Here is a 15823-nt window from a genome sequence, read left to right as displayed (position 1 = left end):
GCCAGTGGAGGTGCTCCTTAGCCTGGTTTTGAAGATCTCCAGAAAGATACTTCTGGGCAACTTCAGCATTCATGCAGAGCCCTCCATTTATGGTCATGCTCAAAACTTGGACCATTTCTGCATGTCCTTATGGGGGCAGCCCATTCACAGAACCACAGAACACTGGCGACGTCTCCATTTGCAATATGGTTGCGGGCTGTTTGGCTTTCATTTTTTTGGCACCTTTTCAGGGACCGTGGAATATGCAATCCCAGAAAAGGCACCAAAAAAACCCTAAAGCCAAACAGCCTGCAACAGTTTTAAAAATGGACACATCTAGAGTCAAGGGGGAAAGCCGCCAGTGTTGAGTGAGTGGGCCGTCCCTTTAAGGACATGTGGAAATGGCCATGATGGCCACCGCAGCTATCGTCCCCCCCCCAAATTGCTCTGGAACTGATGCAAGAAAAAGGCATACATTTAATTGAATCCTTTGCACCAGGCAGAGATGGTGCACAGGGTCCCTTTCCAGGATGCTGGACTAGCTGGCTCTCTGGTCTGATCCACAGGGTTCTTCTTAAGTTCTGATGAGGTACTAAGAACCAATGGGAAATCATCTGCTTTGCACGCAGAAGGTCCCAGATTCAATCCCCAACATCTCCAGTTCGGATGATCAGATGTCAGTAAGGTTGCCAGGTCCCCTGACCCCCTGGGTGGGAGGTTGGAGGCCCGGCATCTACCTTCTTGGTTCTCCTCATGTGCACATGGAGCAAACACATGTTCCTAGATTGCATGATGATGTCACTTCCTGGAAGTGATCCCATCACGCATGGTCACATGCCAACCTGAGAGCTTTCCTGCATTCCACGGGGGCCAAATCAGGCCACTGTGGAGCGTGGGAGCTCTGCCATGCTCCGCAGCAGTGGGGTTTGGGCCAAATTGGGCCCAATTCGGTCTGAATCAGGCCCAATTCAGCCAGAATTGGCCCAAATCGGGCTGCTGCAGAGCACGGCCTTTTTGCTACACTCCACAGTGGTCCAATTCAAGCTGATTCGTGGAGAAATCCAGCCCAAAATGGCCTGAATCTAGCTGATTCAGGCATGAACCTGGCCCAAATTGGGCTCCTATGATGTGCTGGAGTGCACTGTGCCACCTGGGAGTGTGCCCTGGGAGGTGTGTCCCCCCTGCCAGCCAGGTATGTGGGGGCGGGAGGGTGGAGGGTGGGAGCGGGGGAGTCCCTGCCCCCAGTGGGGGACTGGAAACCCTAGATATCAGATAATGTGAAACACCTCAGAAGGAGAGGTCCCCCCTCCACCCATAAAAAAGAAATAGGTTGTGTGCTCAGTCCTTATATTTGAGAATCCTGCCTGCACCTTTGCCCAGAGGCTCCCAGCCCTGAACGATTTGGTGTGTAGAGACCTAGGAGACGACAGTCATTCACGGGGGAGGAAAAGGCCCTCCCAAAGATGTCTTTTCTTCCAGAATCCAGCCGTGTTCAGAACAGGGCCCAGGCTAAATACCTTTGGCACAGGCTTAGCCATCAATTCCAGAGACCAATTCTCTTGTGAAACTGGTCCCAGTATGGTTGCCAACTCCAGGCTGAGAAATTTCTAGAGAATTGAAGAGGGGGGGGGGAGGGAGCTCAGAGGAGCTGCAATGCCATAAAGTTGCTCTCTGAAGTTCTCCAAGGGATCTGAGCTCTGCAGTCTGGAGGTCAGTTGTCCTACAGGGAGAACAGCTGGAGGCTGGCCACCCTAGAAACCAGCCAAATATAGGCTTGAAGTACATGACTAGGTGCTTTGCGGCAGAGCAGCTGCAGGCTTCCCAAGAAAACATGTCTGCCCTTGATCCTTTCAGGATGGGTTTGGGAGGCAAATAGTGTTGCCAAGTTGAGCACTGCAACTAGTGGGAGAGCTGGGGGTGGGGAAATGGGTGCAACATCACTGACGTTATTCCATCACTTCCAGGTATAACTCAGAATGACAAATGGTAGCTCTAGGAATTGCTGGAAACTTGGTGTTTCCTAGCACTGCCCTTTGTCAATTCTGCGTACCAACAACCTTGGTTCATTGGTGACAACGTTGGTGACATTGCTGGGTTTTGTTTTTTATTTCCCCCCGCTGCTGTTTGGAGCAATGGTTGGCAACAGAGCTTACTGGTAGGTAGCCTGACATTAGTCTAGGGACAAAGGACTTTGGTAGCTCTGGTTCATGGTCCCCAAGTCCCTGATCTCCCCGCCAGCCATTCTCTGCTGCTGAAGGGCTTGAAGAATGCTGTGGTGAGAAGGAGAGGCCCTTGGAGAGATCTGAGTCCTTTTTATCCAGCTGCACTGGTGTAAGTGAGAGAGCACGAGAAAAATGCCGTGTGTGACTGACACACTCTTTCGTACATTTTTTTTTGCATTTCTTTTACACTTCTTTGAATAAGCCTCCAATAAGGGGGTTGCTTCTTACTCGGGATGGAATAAGGCCTTCATCTGGGAGTCTTACTGGACTCAGGGCCTTTCTGCTAGAAAAGCAGGTTTGTATGGTGGCTAAAAATAGAATCATAGGGTTGGAAGAAACCTCCAAGGTCATCTAGTCCAACCCCCTGCACAATGCAGGAAATTCACAACTACCTCCTCTTTCCCCCCCCCCCCCCATACACACCCCCAGTGACCCAAACTCCATGCCTAGAAGATAGCAAAACACCATCAGGATCCCTAGTCAAATTGGCCTGGGTAAAATGGCTACCTGACCCCAAGGAGTGATCCGTATTACCCATGGCATGTAAGAAGGAGCCACGTCGAGAACTAAGCATTGATGTAACCCTTCCTGCCCTCCCTCTCATGATCTGCCCAGGTCCTTTTCCAGCTTTCCCAGCTGCCTTTAGCTTATAAATCCTCTTCTGGACTTAGTCAATCGGGCCACACTGGTACAAGCTACAGCAATCTCAAAAAGCAACTATTATAAGGTGCTTTATGTGGCGCCGCCATTGAAAGCGACTCAGGTTCTGATTATACTTTACGCAACACAAGTGTTCTCTTAAGTCGAATGTTATTATTATTATTAGAAAACAGTTTCAGGTGGCGGCCAGCTGTGTCGCCCTTCAGCAGAAGAGCAAGATTCGAGTCCAGTGGCTGTAAATGATCAGGCATTTTGGAGGTTGTTAAGTCATAGAGTTGACATAAGTCAGAAGTGACTTGATGGCACATAACAGACAGGACAGTGGCCAGGAGCTCCTGTACAGGCAGCCTTCCAGCACCTGATTCATCCCGCTTGGTTCTAACCCAGCAAACATTTCATTGCTTTGTTCTATGCCGTGTGAGTTGTTGTAACCAGGACTAATTAATTTATTGCCTCTTCTAAATAAAGATAACACGGAGACAGCAATGTTTGAAGCCCTTTTACCCTTCCCCGCATCGCCACCCCCCTTATCTCTTAATGACAGGCCAGAGGTTGCTCCTGTATCTTTACCTTCGTAGCCTTGCAAAGATGTTCCTGGTCCAGTTTCTGGAAGGAAGTAAGAAAGCAGGAAACAATTTTGCCACGCAGGCAATTTCTAAGGGCAAAAATACATGGTATGTGTAGCAAGTTGTGTCACAGGTGCCTGACCTGACTCTCAGAGCCAAGCTACAAGTAACGCCTGACACAGGTTGGACACTAGTCGGCTTCCCTCAAGTTTTGATGGGAAATGTAGGCGTCCTGGTCTTGCAGCTTGGCTCTCCATTACAGCTGCAAGACCAGGGTGTGCCTACATTTCCCATCAAAGCTTGAGGGAAGCCGACTAGTGTCCAACCTGTGTCAGGCGTCACTTGTAGTTTGGCTCTCAGTCACACATTCTCCCCAGGGACTAACCCTGAGAAACCTCTCCGTCACTGCAAGGGGGAAGGGCGAGCTTCAGGCGTCCCGTCCTGTGCCTTTTTTGCCAGAAGAAATGGCTGCAGCAGCGCCTGTTTGAACCTTGCTTGGGCTCCAGGTGCCAATCTGGTAGCAAACATGGCATGGGAGAGAAGCCCGAAGCCCCTTCCCCCCACCCCATGCATCATTTGGAACCACATGGATCAATTTAAAGGTTGGTCCTGCTTGAATGTGTTACTGTTGGCACCTGTGAGCCAACTCATGTCACACATAATTTGTGTGTGTGTCTAAAGCTATGTAGTACCTTTATTAGGACTTGACCTTTCAAGCCCTCCCTGCGAAACACATGAAGGCACACTTTATTGCTGGTGTTAGGTTAGAGCCCATGGGATGAGATCGGCAACCTGTAAGCATCGAAGGGTTACCAAGCAATTCAGAGGCAGAAAAGGCGTCAGAAAATGAATGCACGTTGCAGCCAATACCATAGAAACAAACTTGCAAACAGCTCCCAGAGGCAGCCGTTCAAGAAGCAAATCTTTCTCCACTTCAAACAAGGATAAGCACAGAATAGCTGGGGAGCAGCCGCACCGCTACAAAGGATGAGACGGGGGCATGCAATCTGCATCGGGTGTGATGAGATCCTCCGAAATTACATTACGATGGAGCAATCCGCTTGCTATCGGGCAATCGGGAAAATGGTCCCGGATTACCTCTCGGCAATTCAGGATATCGACATTTGTGTTGACCTTGCAGGCCACCTCTCTCCTGTCCCAGGTGCTTTTTTCCCACTCCAATTTTCCTGGAAATCTGCCAAATAGATGAGGGTGTGGCCTAGATTTCTCTGGACTTTGGAGCAGCCTGGATACCTGGGATGGCTGGTTCAGAAGCTTTCATCACTGCCTCTCTTCCTATAAATATTCCAAGGAGGCAGGACTCCCTAGGTACCGCCCTGCATCCACCCGGATCAGCTACCCAGGAAAGAAACCAACAGGCAGGTAAGGTTTTAGATCTCCACATCTTTTTCCTTATTGGGTTTTCTTTTTGCTTTGGCTCTGCTGGACAAAGCTGGTGATGCTAAAGACTGGGAGAGGGAAGTTCGGCTTGGTATAAGCTGCCAACAGAAACCAGCCCAGCTCATTCATGCAAACTGAATGGGACCAACTCCTACTCAGTGTAGGGAAATGCAGCTACGGCGTCCCTGATAAATGGCCATTCCGCCTCTGCTTAAAAACCTTCAATGAAGGAGAATCTGCACTTTCTGACACTGTCTGTTCCGTTCTTTAATAGCTCTTAGCACCATTCAGAAATTTCTTCCAATATTCATACAATGCCCACGTTCCAGTTTCCACTTGTTGGCTCTAATCCTGTCCACTGTAGAAAAATAAGAAAGCTTGTTCTATAATCTATGAGACAGTCCTTCAGACATTTGAAGATGGCAGTCGTGCCCCCCCCCCCCGAGTCTGCTTTGCTTGAGGATAAGCATGCCTCGTTTGCTTAACTTTTCTGCATCGGGCTCGGCTTCCAGCCCCTACCCATCCTGCCAGCCCTCCTCTGGGCACACTCTCAGTGGTCCCTGTCCTTCTTAAAATAGGGTGCCCAGAACTGAACGCAGGACCCCAGGTGGGACGTGGCCAGTGCAGAACAGAGCGGAAGTCTTCGTTCCTGTCATCTCATCTAGACCCTCGTCTTCTGTTCAGGCAGCCCCTGATTGCATTTTCTTTTCCAGCAGCAGTACTAGCTGGAGTTCAGTTTGGATCTTTTTCGCATGCTCTGTGCAGGACTTCTTTTCAAACTTTCCATTCTGCTCTGAGATGGGACCCTCCAAACTGGCCCCAGCTCTGGTTGGTCCCACCTTTGAGGGCATTTGTGGCTCATTGTCGCTGTTTATTAACGTTTGCATGCCACGATCTGAGCCTGTTGGGCCGAAGGAAAGCCCTTCGCAACCCTCTTCTGTGATTGTACAGAGTGGCTCCAATGTGGCTACTACTTGTTACAAGAAAAAGGTGCCCCGTGGCGCAGTGGTAAGAGGCAGTACTGCAGCCCAAGCTCTGCTCACGACCTGAGTTCGATCCTGGCGGAAGCAGGGTTCAGGTGGCTGGCTCAAGGTAGACTCAGTCTTCGATCCTTCTGAGGTCGGTAAAATGAGTACCCAGTTTCCAGGGGGTAAAGTGTAGATGACTGGGGAAGGCAATGGCAAAACCACCCCATAACAAAAAGTCTGCCAAGAAAATGTCAGGATGCGACATCCCCCTATGACTCGGTGCTTGCACAGGGGACTGCCTTGACAAGGAACGTAGCAGTGGCTTTTCAAGAACTCCAGCTTTCCAGCATGAGACCCTGGAGGGTCCGTTTAGTGGGACCTCCATTCTGAAAGTCATTCCCAGGGGATGAGTGGCTGTTGTCTGTGGGCCAGGGAAGTAACCTGGAATGTCTCTCCCTCCTTGTGTTGCAGGAGAACCAGAAGATGGGACAGGCGGTCTACCTTGGCCTCTGCCTCCTGGGCTGCCTCATCTTTAACCCTGTGGTGGAAGGTGGGTGTCGGGAGAGATTGCTGAGCAAGCCAAGAACTCTGTGCTTTGCTCTGATCTCATCATGTTATCCAAACCTATCAGTCATCTGAACTGTAATCAGTGGATATTTGTTTGAGCTACAGGCCTTGTCCTTGTTTGTCCCCTTCCCCAGCCCAGTTCCTGTGCCATTGAGTAGGGTTGCCAACTCTGGGTTGGGAAATTACTGGAGATTTGGGGGGGTTGGGGAGGGAGCAAAGCTACTGGAGTCCACCTTCCAAAGCTGATTTCTGTTGTCTGGAGATCAGTTGCAATTCTGGGAGATCTCCAGGCCCCACCTGGAGGATGGCAAGCAGAGCAGGACCCATAGAAATGTAGCACGGGGGGCTGTTTGGGGCACTGGCGAGAAGTTATTCAGCATGGAGACACCTGCTTGTTTTCTGTGTCCCGGGCTTCTTTGAAAGGAAGGAAAACACCTGGGGACTCTATTATCCTCCTGACTCACGGTCACAACTTTGCACCACAGTAGTGTGTGTGGGGGGGGGATGTTTAGGGATGTCAGAAGAGGCTGGCCCTTCATCAGATTATAACTGGGTCACAAACACATTGTAAAAGTTCCAATGTAAGCCGTTTCTGCTCAAACCTGGGAAACGAAAGGTCCCAACTTTTCTCCCCATCCCAAATCCTTACGTCTTTGAGGCAATTTTCCCTCTGAAAGACTTGCCAGGCTGTGCTTCTGTTTGTGCGTCCCATCTCAACACGTTCCATGTCCAGAAACATTTGACTTGCACATCCCTTGTGTAGCCTGGGGCTGCCCAGTTGGTAGGAAGAGGTGGACTAAACACCTCCAGAAAAGGATATGATGGGGAAGCTGTGGCCGCAGCAGCTCGGCTTGATTGGAAACATTAAAGGGACAGAAGAGCGGACATTTCCAAGCTATGGCCTGGCCCTGCTCACTGCGTAGAAAGTGCTTTCCGAGTGGGGCTGTGCTTGGCCCAGGAAGGCTGCTGAGCTTGGATCCTGTTGGAAGTGCAGTTGTTTGTGGTTCTTGCTCCCTTCCCAAATCATCCTCCATCTCTTACAGGTGCCAAGAACGGCACAGCGGCGGGCCGTGCTCGATGTGCTCCGGGCGCACTCTACTACAAACAGTTCTGCTATATATTTAACAGCTACTTCGTCTCCTGGCATCTTGCAGAGGTCTGTGCTGCTGAGGAGGGCGGAGGGGGGGGGAGTTCTGCTTGTTCTGTGATGTGGGGAGAGGCAAGTGGAATTCAGGGGAAGGCACCAGAAGCCTGGCCAGGCAAGAGGCATCACACAGCTTCTGTTGAGGGTCTACTGCTATGATCACGGTTCTGGGGCAGCCGAATCTCTGCCTGTTCACCTGAACTTGGAGCAGGTGAATCCTTGGAGCCAGTGCAAGGCAGGGAACAAGCTGGCTGAATGGGCAGACATTGAAGCTCATTTTGTCAGATTTGAAATTTGACTCTCAAAAAATTATAGAAAAGAGTCCAGTAGCACCTTTAAGACTAACCAACTTTACTGTAGCATAAGCTTTCGAGAACCACAGCTCTCTTCATCAGATGCAACTTTATTGCAGCATAAGCTTTCGAGAACCATAGCTCTCTTCGTCAGATGCATCTGACGATGCATCTGATGAAGAGAGCTGTGGTTCTCGAAAGCTAATGCTACGGTAAAGTTGGTTAGTCTTAAAGGTGCTATTGGACTCTTTTCTATTTTGCTACGACAGACTAACACGGCTAACTCCTCTGGATCAAAAAATTATGCCCTGGAAATCTTGTTGGTCTTTTTTTATTTTATTTTATTTTATTATCTAAAACAGTAAACTACAAAAAACTACAATAGTACAATGGGAGGGAAAAAAGGAGAAAAAAAGAAAGGGAAGGGGGGGTGGAAAAAAGGGGAAGGCAACATACAAACACTAAACACTACACTTCAATGCTTTCCCTTCATACTGCCATAGTTAAAAATTAACCTTAATAAAGTAATGATGGAATGGTTGATCTTACAAAATACAAATTACAGTTCAAATTAAATCTCCCCCCCCCCCCTGGGCCTCGGACGCAGTTCTCTCTGAGCAGCTACAGCCGCAGCGCTCGTTGCCTCCCCCCTCCCTTCAGGCTTCGAATCTTCTTCTTTTTGCTTGGTGTTTTGCCCAAATTCTTGATTTTTGTCCACAAAATCCCTTAGCTGATCTTCCGAATTAATCTTGTAAGCTTGATCTTTATAACTGAACCAGATTCCTTCCGGAAATAGCCGTTTGTACTTTATGCCACGTTCCCTCAAGAGAGCTGCCAGCCTTTTATACTTAATTCTTCTCTTCCGAACTAAAAATGGAACGTCCTTCAGTATCTTGACTTTATTTCCCAGAAAGTCCAAGTCCGCATTATATGAGTTATATAGAATAGTGTCCCGGACCCTTCTAGATGAAAACTCAATAACAATCTCGCGAGGCAGCTGCCGCTTCGTTGCATATTTTGAAGAAGCCCGACGGACTCCCAAAATGGCGCTTTTCACTTCTTCTTTAGTTGCCCTCGCGGGTGTCGCCAGTAGTTCCGAAGCAAGATCCATTAAATCCTCGTTTTCCTCCTCTTTAACATTCTGGAGACGCAAAATGGTCTGTGTTCGCTCCACTTGCAGCCCAATCAGCTGGTTTTCCACCAACTTTAGCTCCTTGTTCGTTGCTCTCATAAGTGACGCATTTTCCCGAGCAGACTTCTCTGCCCCCCCGCTACTTCCTTGATGGCTTTCACATCGCTCTCAATTAAGCCCACCCTTTGATCTGTTGCATTCAACTTGTCAACAAAGGGTTTTATGGCTTCGATAACCGATCTTTTCACCAAGTCCTCAAGTGACTTGCCTCTTCCCTGCAGGGCAGCCGAAATTGACTTGCCCAGAGCAGGACTCTGCTTTTTTGCTGCCATTTTAGGGGGGGGGCGCCAATCTTCCGAGACTCTGCGAGGGGGAAGAAATCCGAGTCTTCTTAACTTCAGATCCCACCACTCCTTCACATGCGCTTGTAGTAACAGAAGGGATCCGCTTACTTACAGGCTTCCGCCTAGTCCTGTTCTTTGCCGTTCTCCGTGGCCCGGCAGCACACAAGGTGCCGCGCACATCTGCCGGCCTCCATGGGGACAGACGGGCAATTAACCCCCTGCTCGATTCCCAGGGGGCTCTTCCCGTTGCGTCCCGGACCCAGACTCCCTCCTTGGGAGTCCTGGGGGCTAACCTTTGCAGATCAGCCGCCGGTCAGGCTGCTCGGCCGCTTCTTCTCGGACCTGCCGAGAGGAGCGTCCGACATGGCCGCGAAAACGAAACCGAATCGAAATCTTGTTGGTCTTTAAGATGTCACTGGACTTGGATCTTGTTCTTCTACTGCAGGCCAACCTAGCTGCCCACCTGAAACCACCTTATTGGAAATGAAGAAACCGGATAATATGTGGAATGTCCCTGAAATATAGGGGGAGTGGGTCAGTTATGCCATAGTCTTGACTTAATGGAACAATGTGTGTTAACTGCAAAGTCAAACCACTGATAAATTGTGCCAAGCCATGTTCTGCTGCAAAAATGCTGAGAGCTGCAACTTATCCAGTGACGAGATGCTCCAGTATGCTTTGAAGTGATCTTTTCTTTAAAAAAATCAGCCCATATATAGAGACAGTGGTTTAAGCCTACGCAAAAAATAAAAGAGGTTGTGTGCTGAAACATCACCGATGGTGCAGCCAATGATAACAGCACCTTCTCTTGAAAATCCTGATTATTCAAGGCCCGTGCAGAACAAAATAAACTGACTCCACAACTGTAAACGTGCAAAAGGAGGGCAGACATGCGGAAGACCCGTACCCAGTGCTTAGAGATTGAGTGCTAAGATAGTCAGGAATAAATCAAGTGTGAAGAAAAGCCCATCAAGTGGGCAAAAATGTGCTCAAGTCATGCCATACAAACTAGCTTTAAAAAATGTATTGCCGAAGGCTTTCACGGCAGGAGAACGATGGTTGTTGTGGGTTTTCTGGGCTGTATTGCCGTGGTCTTGGCATTGTAGTTCCTGACATTTTGCCAACAGCTGTGGCTGGCATCTTCAGAGGTGTAGCACCAAAAGACAGAGATCTCTCAGTGTCACAGTGTGGAAAAGATGTTGTCCTCACTACATCCCGACACGCACAGAAAACTATGCAAGACAGAAGCACAGCCACCTAGACTATATGGACTCCCTAAAATACATAAGGATTCAGTCCCACTCCAACCCATCGTGAGTGCCATTGGTTCACCAACATATGAATTAGCTAGACATCTGGCCGATCTCCTGCAGGACCACATCGGGAAAACCTCGTCTTACATCAAAGATTCAGCAGATTTCATCAACAAAATCAGTTCTCTGAAACTCAATCCACAAGACATACTTGTCGCTTTAGATGTTGTATCCCTGTTTACCAAGGTTCCAGTAAAAGACACTATTGCACTGATTAATCAGATTTTCCCAGAGGATGTAACAGCCTTATTCCATCATTGTCTGACAACCAGTTACTTCCAATGGGATAACGAATTCTATGAACAGATGGATGGGGTGGCCGTGGGGAGCCCACTCAGCCCAGTTATAGCAAACTTCTACATGGAACATTTTGAAAAAACAGCTCTAGAATCAGCACCCCACAAACCTAGTGTCTGGTTCCGGTTTGTGGATGATACATTTATCATTTGGAGCCATGGGGAGGAAGAATTGATGGGGGTTTTGAATCATCTCAACAACATCCACCTGAACATACAATTCACAATGGAGAAAGAAATTGAGGGAAAACTCCCATTCCTGAATACCTTGGTCATCCGCAAAGCAAACTTTCAGTTAGGTCACAAGGTCTACAGGAAATCAACTCACACTGATCGGTACTTACACAAAAACTCCAGTCACCACCCCCGACAGAAAGGAGGCATAATGAAAACATTAGTGGATCGTGCAAGACGGATATGTGAGCCGCACTTTCTCAATGAGGAAATTAATCATCTAAACCACGCACTTCAGGCAAATGGCTACTCCAGAAATGAAATCCGAAGAGCAATCAAACCCAGGAGGAATCAAACAACCAAGGAAAAACAGTCTCCTACAGGAAAAGTGTTTTTGCCATATATCAAAGGAATTACTGATCAGATGGGAAAGCTTATGAAAAAGCATAACCTTCAAGCAGTATTCAGACCCACCCGAAAAATACAACAGATGCTACGATCAGCAAAAGACAGTAGAGACCCCCTCACCTCTGCAGGAGTATACCGTATACCCTGCAGCTGTGGACAAGTTTACATCAGGACCACAAAGCGTAGCATCCAGACAAGAATGAAAGAACATGAAAGACACTGCAGAGTTGGACAACCTGTTCAGCAGTGGCTGAACATAGCCTAACTCAAACAGGGCACAGTATCTTATTCCAGGACACCAAAATACTGGACAACACTTCCAACTACTTTGTCAGACTGCACAGGGAAGCCATTGAAATTCACAAGCATAAGCAAAACTTCAACAGGAAAGAAGAAACCTTAAGAATGAACAGAGCATGGTTTCCAGTTCTGAAAAACACCAGGCTAACAAAACACTCTATACTCGACAATAGCCCTGCAGAGAAGATTAGCACATCAAGCACCAATCCATATGCAAAAGAACCTCCTCAGGTTACAGTGAAGCCTCCCGCCATTAGCATTCCACACCCTGGGAAACTCTTACAGAATGACTCAGCTCAACCCCACCCCTCCTGAGTAGATACAAATGACCTACATCTTTTCCACACTGTGACACTGAGAGATCTCTGTCTTTTGGTGCTACACCTCTGAAGATGCCAGCCACAGCTGCTGGCGAAACGTCAGGAACTACAATGCCAAGACCACGGCAATACAGCCCGGAAAACCCACAACAGCCATAGCTTTAAAAACTTCTCGGCTTTTAGCTCCATGCAGTACAGGGCAACTGCTAATCTTGCACATAGGATTTGGGTTTTCTTCTTTAATTTTGCTGTTAATTTCAAAAGGGACTGTTTCATTGAGATGTTTCATACTTGGTTTAGCTATTGCTCTTTTTATTATCACTTCCTTTTTTATAATTGTTTCGTTATTATTTCCCATTTGTTTCAATGGAAGACGCCCCCCCCTTCCGTTTCTCTGGTCCTTTATAGTTTACAGTCCAAACTGGACAAAACTCAGAGGGGTTATAGTGCTCCATTAGGACATCTATACTGCCATACTTCAGAAAGAAAGAATACATGGATCTCCCTCTTTGAGGCAATGGAAGGCTTAACATGAAAGTTTATGGGGAGGCTTGGTAGGATGGATTCCAAAGAGTAGCTTGGAGAAGAGTAGCACAAGGAAGAGGCAGGCGGAGAAGGCGAGGGCATTTGGTGGCACAGGGAGGGTGGGGCATCTGGGCAGGCAAGCAGGGCCTTGAAGTAGATTTTCTTGGACAGGGAATAAGGCTTGGAGAGCAACAGGCAAGCATTGGGAGGAAGGGGAGGGCAGACAGCAAGGAATAGTTTGGCACAGCCGGGCAGGCATCGGAAGGAGAGAGGAAGGCAAAGTCCAACAGCCAAGAACACCAAGATCTCTCTGTGCCCTTATTGGGAAAACACAAGTGAGACCAGCAGAGGACAAGCTGCAACTACAATAGAAACAGGAACAAAATGAAAGGAAATCATGGTTTTTTTCCCATTATAGGCTGTTTAGATGGGGATTTTGGTTTGTTTCCATATTAAATACAATAATTACAAAAAAACACCATTTTTGTAATTATTGTAATTTATATTGAAACAAGTGCAGAGGTCTAGAGACTTCAGGAAAACGGAGGCGCCACGCACCAGCAATGATACACATGAGGAAGGGGGGGGGATGAGGAGGGGTTCTACATTTGAGCAAGCTGAGGATTCTGTGCTGTGTTGGGGCAGACAGACCTCCCACTGGGGACTCGAGGCAGGGGCTGCTCCCTAGCTGGTGTTGCTTGTTGTCTGAGCCACGAGTAACTTGGGTTGCTTCTTTCTTCTCTTTGCAGGTCACATGCCAGGGACTGAACACCGGACCTGAGTCTCACCTGGTTTCTATTCTTTTTGCAAATGAGGGGAAAATAATTTCCTCCTACCTGAGTAAAAAGGGGATTAGCGACATTTGGATCGGCCTGGAGGCTACACGCAGCAATGGGGTGGGTGCCCCACTCAGGGCTCTTTTCCCAAGGTTTGATAAGATGGCAACTCAGTTCCAACCTGAGGCAACCCTATAATCTCTCGTCCTTCTGAATTGGTCGTTCAGTGGCCCCCGCCTGTGTGAAGTGTCACTTCCTTCTCTCAGTCCTGAAGATGTGCCTCTCAGTTTCATTGGATGACCCCTGTCCCCCCCCTCAGAGAAAGCAAACGATTCCTCCCTGTTCCTGTCACTCACCATGAATTCTCTCATCCCCCCCTCCCCTTCAGCAGGCTCTCAACTGATGAAAAGCCCCAAATACTTTGGTCTCTTTGCACACAAGAGATGCTCCAAACCTCTCAAGATGCTCCAAGAATTGTCTGCTTGCCTGCCTTCTCCTCCACTTGCCTTTCCTCACTGGGTATTTCTCTCTCACCCTCCGCAGTACATGGTCTGGGAATGGAGCGATGTCTCGCCTCTCAGTTTGCCTCTCTGGGACGGCCGCACCCTCAGCAGCGCGATTTCTGCCAACGAATGTGTCTCCATGACCAACATCCGGAACACAAGTACGCAAGAGGGGTCTGAAGGGCGGGAGAAGGACGTGTGAGGAGGGAGGGAGCATGCACTGTCTGTTGCCACCCCTCACAATTGGCCCGCCACATCCCTGGGCCCACACAGGCCCCCTGGACAGAGTGGTGGGGAATCCTGAGAACTTAATGCTCTGGTTGAGACAAGGGCAGGGCTGCGGACTCTCTACGCTCCTCATTGCAGCAGACTAACGTGGCATTTGCATCTGATGCTGGATTCTGCATTCTGGGGTCCCGAGGCTTGCGTTTTGTGGAAACTGAGACATGTTTCTGGTCCTTATGGCTTCTGCACAAAACATACTATGGGTGTGGGCAATGCCTGTGCAAGCCTCAGGAGGACCTTCAGCAGGAACAAAGCGCTTTCCCGTTGGTCTGGGGACAGAGGAGGGACTCTGGGTTGCCGGGCTGGCAGAAGAAGAATATTTTATTATTATTATTTTCTTTTATTTCATCTGTGTAGAATGCCTTAGTCACAATTTTTAAAAATAGCCCAAGGTGACACATAGCATTAAAAATATACAAAGTACTCAAGGATATAAAAAGAGTGAATGTACAAAATGAACCAATCTACAGCCACGTTAAATAATTCCAGCATTAAATAATCCCAGGAGCATTCAATAATTCCAGGCATAGAATTAAACTGTTACAGGTGCAAACAAAGTTTAGGTCCTTTGTTAGCAGGTTGTCTATTTGTGTTCTTGAGTTCTGGATCCAGGGCAGAAGCTTCATGCCACGGCATTCACGGGTGCATTTTCATCTTCCACCCAAGAGCCTCATTTCAGAACACCCCAGCGAGCCTTCCCGTCTTGTCTACATGCTTCTAGTCCCTAACACGATTCTCTCTCTTTTGCCTTGCAGATGCCCAGAAATGGCTGCAACGTGCCTGTAATGACACCCTGCCCTTCCTCTGCAAGTACAGGGCTGAATACTAGCCCTTGGGTACCTGCCCAGCATCCAGGATGGAAATGCAAGGTCTATGTCTAGGAACAATTCAGCCACTTTGGATGATAGCTCCAGTTCTCAGATGCTGCCGTGTCAAGGAAACAATTTTAGTTCCTTGCTCCTTGTCAGAAGAGCCACTTCCAAATTTAACCTGTGACAACCACTTTTTCAAATCACAACCTAAGATCCCCCCCACACACACACACGCATGCACACACTTGGGGCCCTGGCTCTCTTGGTTAAGAGCAGAAGCCCAGAGCACTTGCAAGCCAAATCCCACAAGCTTCTAATTTCAGCTGATGAGTAGCAAAGTTTGCAACTTGGGAGTGATTTGATATTTTCACAGAGAAATCTGCACCATCAGATCTGAAGCTCTTCTGCTTTTTATGTCAAAACAGCACGCCTTCCCCCCAGTGGTGAAGCAGAAAAATGTCTGCCCAGAGAATCTTCCTCTAGGCTGTGTGGAAGGTGAGCTTTGCTGGAAGTGCAGATCAGCCAATTCATCTCTGTGAATGAGGTGTGCATATCTGCACTATGAGGGCAAAATATATATAAAGCGGGTGATGTGTCTTGTTTCATCCCATGAGATGTGGTACATGATGTACAGGATTTCTGAACCTTCCAGCCAGCTTCTGCTTTCTTTGATGTCTGTCACTCCTTGAGAATAAAACTTCAGAACAAGAAACACCATCTGTGTCTCTTTTGTGCTTATGCAGCTGTGGGAGGGGAGCTGTTTCAGGAGTGCACTTGCGGGGAGTCCCAAGGTAGTGTTTGGGAATATTTTTTAGTGAATGGTCCCCCAGCATGA

General features: G+C 48.3%; 1 protein-coding gene across 1 annotated transcript; it reads left to right on the top strand.

The window, feature by feature from the left end:
• The first annotated feature begins 4740 nt into the window (after positions 1–4740).
• On the top strand, positions 4741–15700 carry LOC129335942 (lithostathine-1-alpha-like). Its single transcript, XM_054988836.1, has 6 exons — positions 4741–4810; positions 6268–6346; positions 7407–7519; positions 13362–13508; positions 13932–14052; positions 14932–15700. Exons 2-6 carry the CDS (start codon positions 6280–6282, stop codon positions 15003–15005), a joined length of 522 nt encoding a protein of 173 aa, XP_054844811.1. The 5' UTR covers positions 4741–4810; positions 6268–6279; the 3' UTR covers positions 15006–15700.
• Positions 15701–15823: the final 123 nt, after the last annotated feature.

The sequence above is a fragment of the Eublepharis macularius genome, chromosome 9, assembly GCF_028583425.1.
Source record: "Eublepharis macularius isolate TG4126 chromosome 9, MPM_Emac_v1.0, whole genome shotgun sequence".
Taxonomy (NCBI): Eukaryota; Metazoa; Chordata; class Lepidosauria; order Squamata; family Eublepharidae; genus Eublepharis; species Eublepharis macularius.
The sequence above is the reverse complement of the archived record's forward strand: the minus strand, read 5'-3'. Positions and strand labels throughout refer to the sequence as shown.